We start from the raw sequence: 886 nt of genomic DNA, 5'->3' as shown, positions 1-886 counted from the left end.
TTGATGCTGCTCACTTTGCAAGGTGGGTGTCGGGACAGCTGGGGCTCAGAGGGTGGGCTCCCCCAGGCCTGGGACAGAGAGAGGGCGGGATGCCCTCACTGAGCCCTCAAGCAAGCCAGCTCCGGGATCCAGCTGCGCCCTGGCCGTGGGGTCTGGGCAAGCACTTCACCTGCCTGAGTCTGTCCTCACCGGTCTATGGAGCCATGTGCTGGCCTCGCTTGGGTCAGCTATCCGAGGGCAGACGTCTGGGTGCTGTGAGGAGAGCCTGGGGCTGAGTTGGAAGGGCTTCTCGCACCGTCTGGAGCTGTCTCCCTGGGTGGCCTCCCCTGGCCGACTCCCGCTCGTGTGTTTCTCTTTCCAGCTTGTGCGATCTCGGGCCTCTTCAACTGCATCACCATCCATCCTCTGAACATCGCGGCCGGCGTGTGGATGGTGTGAGTAAGCGTGTGACGGTCCTGCCTAGGGGGTTGGGGGTGTGTGTAGAGCCTCACCTCCCAGGAGGGCTGGGGGGAGCCCATGGGGGTCGAGTTGGGAGCGCTGGTCTGTGAGGCATGCCGGATGCTGGTGGTGTGCGGGGGGCTCGGGGACCTGGGAGGGGTGTGAGTTGTGCACAACAGTTCCTGCTCCGAGGCTCGGGGGGTTCTTGGGGCAAACGGGGTCTCTTTCCCTCCAGGCTGGGGCGGGGGGAGATGAAAGGGCCTGGCCCGCTGGAAGGGCCCAGGGTCTGGTCACTGCAACTGGGACCTGGGCTCCTCCATGGGAGCTCCCCGAGGTGGGCCGTGGCAGCCCCCAGCCTTGGCTCTGCCCTGGGCACCCTGCTCCAGCCACCCTGTTCTGGCTTGTCTCGGAGCCTGGTGGGGTGAGCAGCCCAGATAGGGGTTCCTCA

The 886-nt window shown here is 65.8% G+C and overlaps 1 protein-coding gene across 1 annotated transcript in view; it reads left to right on the top strand.

Annotated features, from left to right (window-relative positions):
* The first annotated feature begins 89 nt into the window (after positions 1 to 89).
* CACFD1 (calcium channel flower domain containing 1) overlaps positions 90 to 886 on the top strand; it is a 5,442-nt gene continuing 4,645 nt past the window's right edge. Inside the window, exons 1-2 of the mRNA XM_010839061.1 lie at positions 90 to 177; positions 260 to 434. Coding sequence (XP_010837363.1) covers positions 90 to 177; positions 260 to 434 — 263 coding nt within the window. The remainder of the gene's footprint in view (positions 178 to 259; positions 435 to 886) is intronic.

The sequence above is a fragment of the Bison bison genome, unplaced genomic scaffold, assembly GCF_000754665.1.
Source record: "Bison bison bison isolate TAMUID 2011002044 unplaced genomic scaffold, Bison_UMD1.0 scf7180017846244, whole genome shotgun sequence".
In the NCBI taxonomy this organism is placed as follows: Eukaryota; Metazoa; Chordata; class Mammalia; order Artiodactyla; family Bovidae; genus Bison; species Bison bison.
This window is presented reverse-complemented; position numbering and strand designations above follow the sequence as displayed.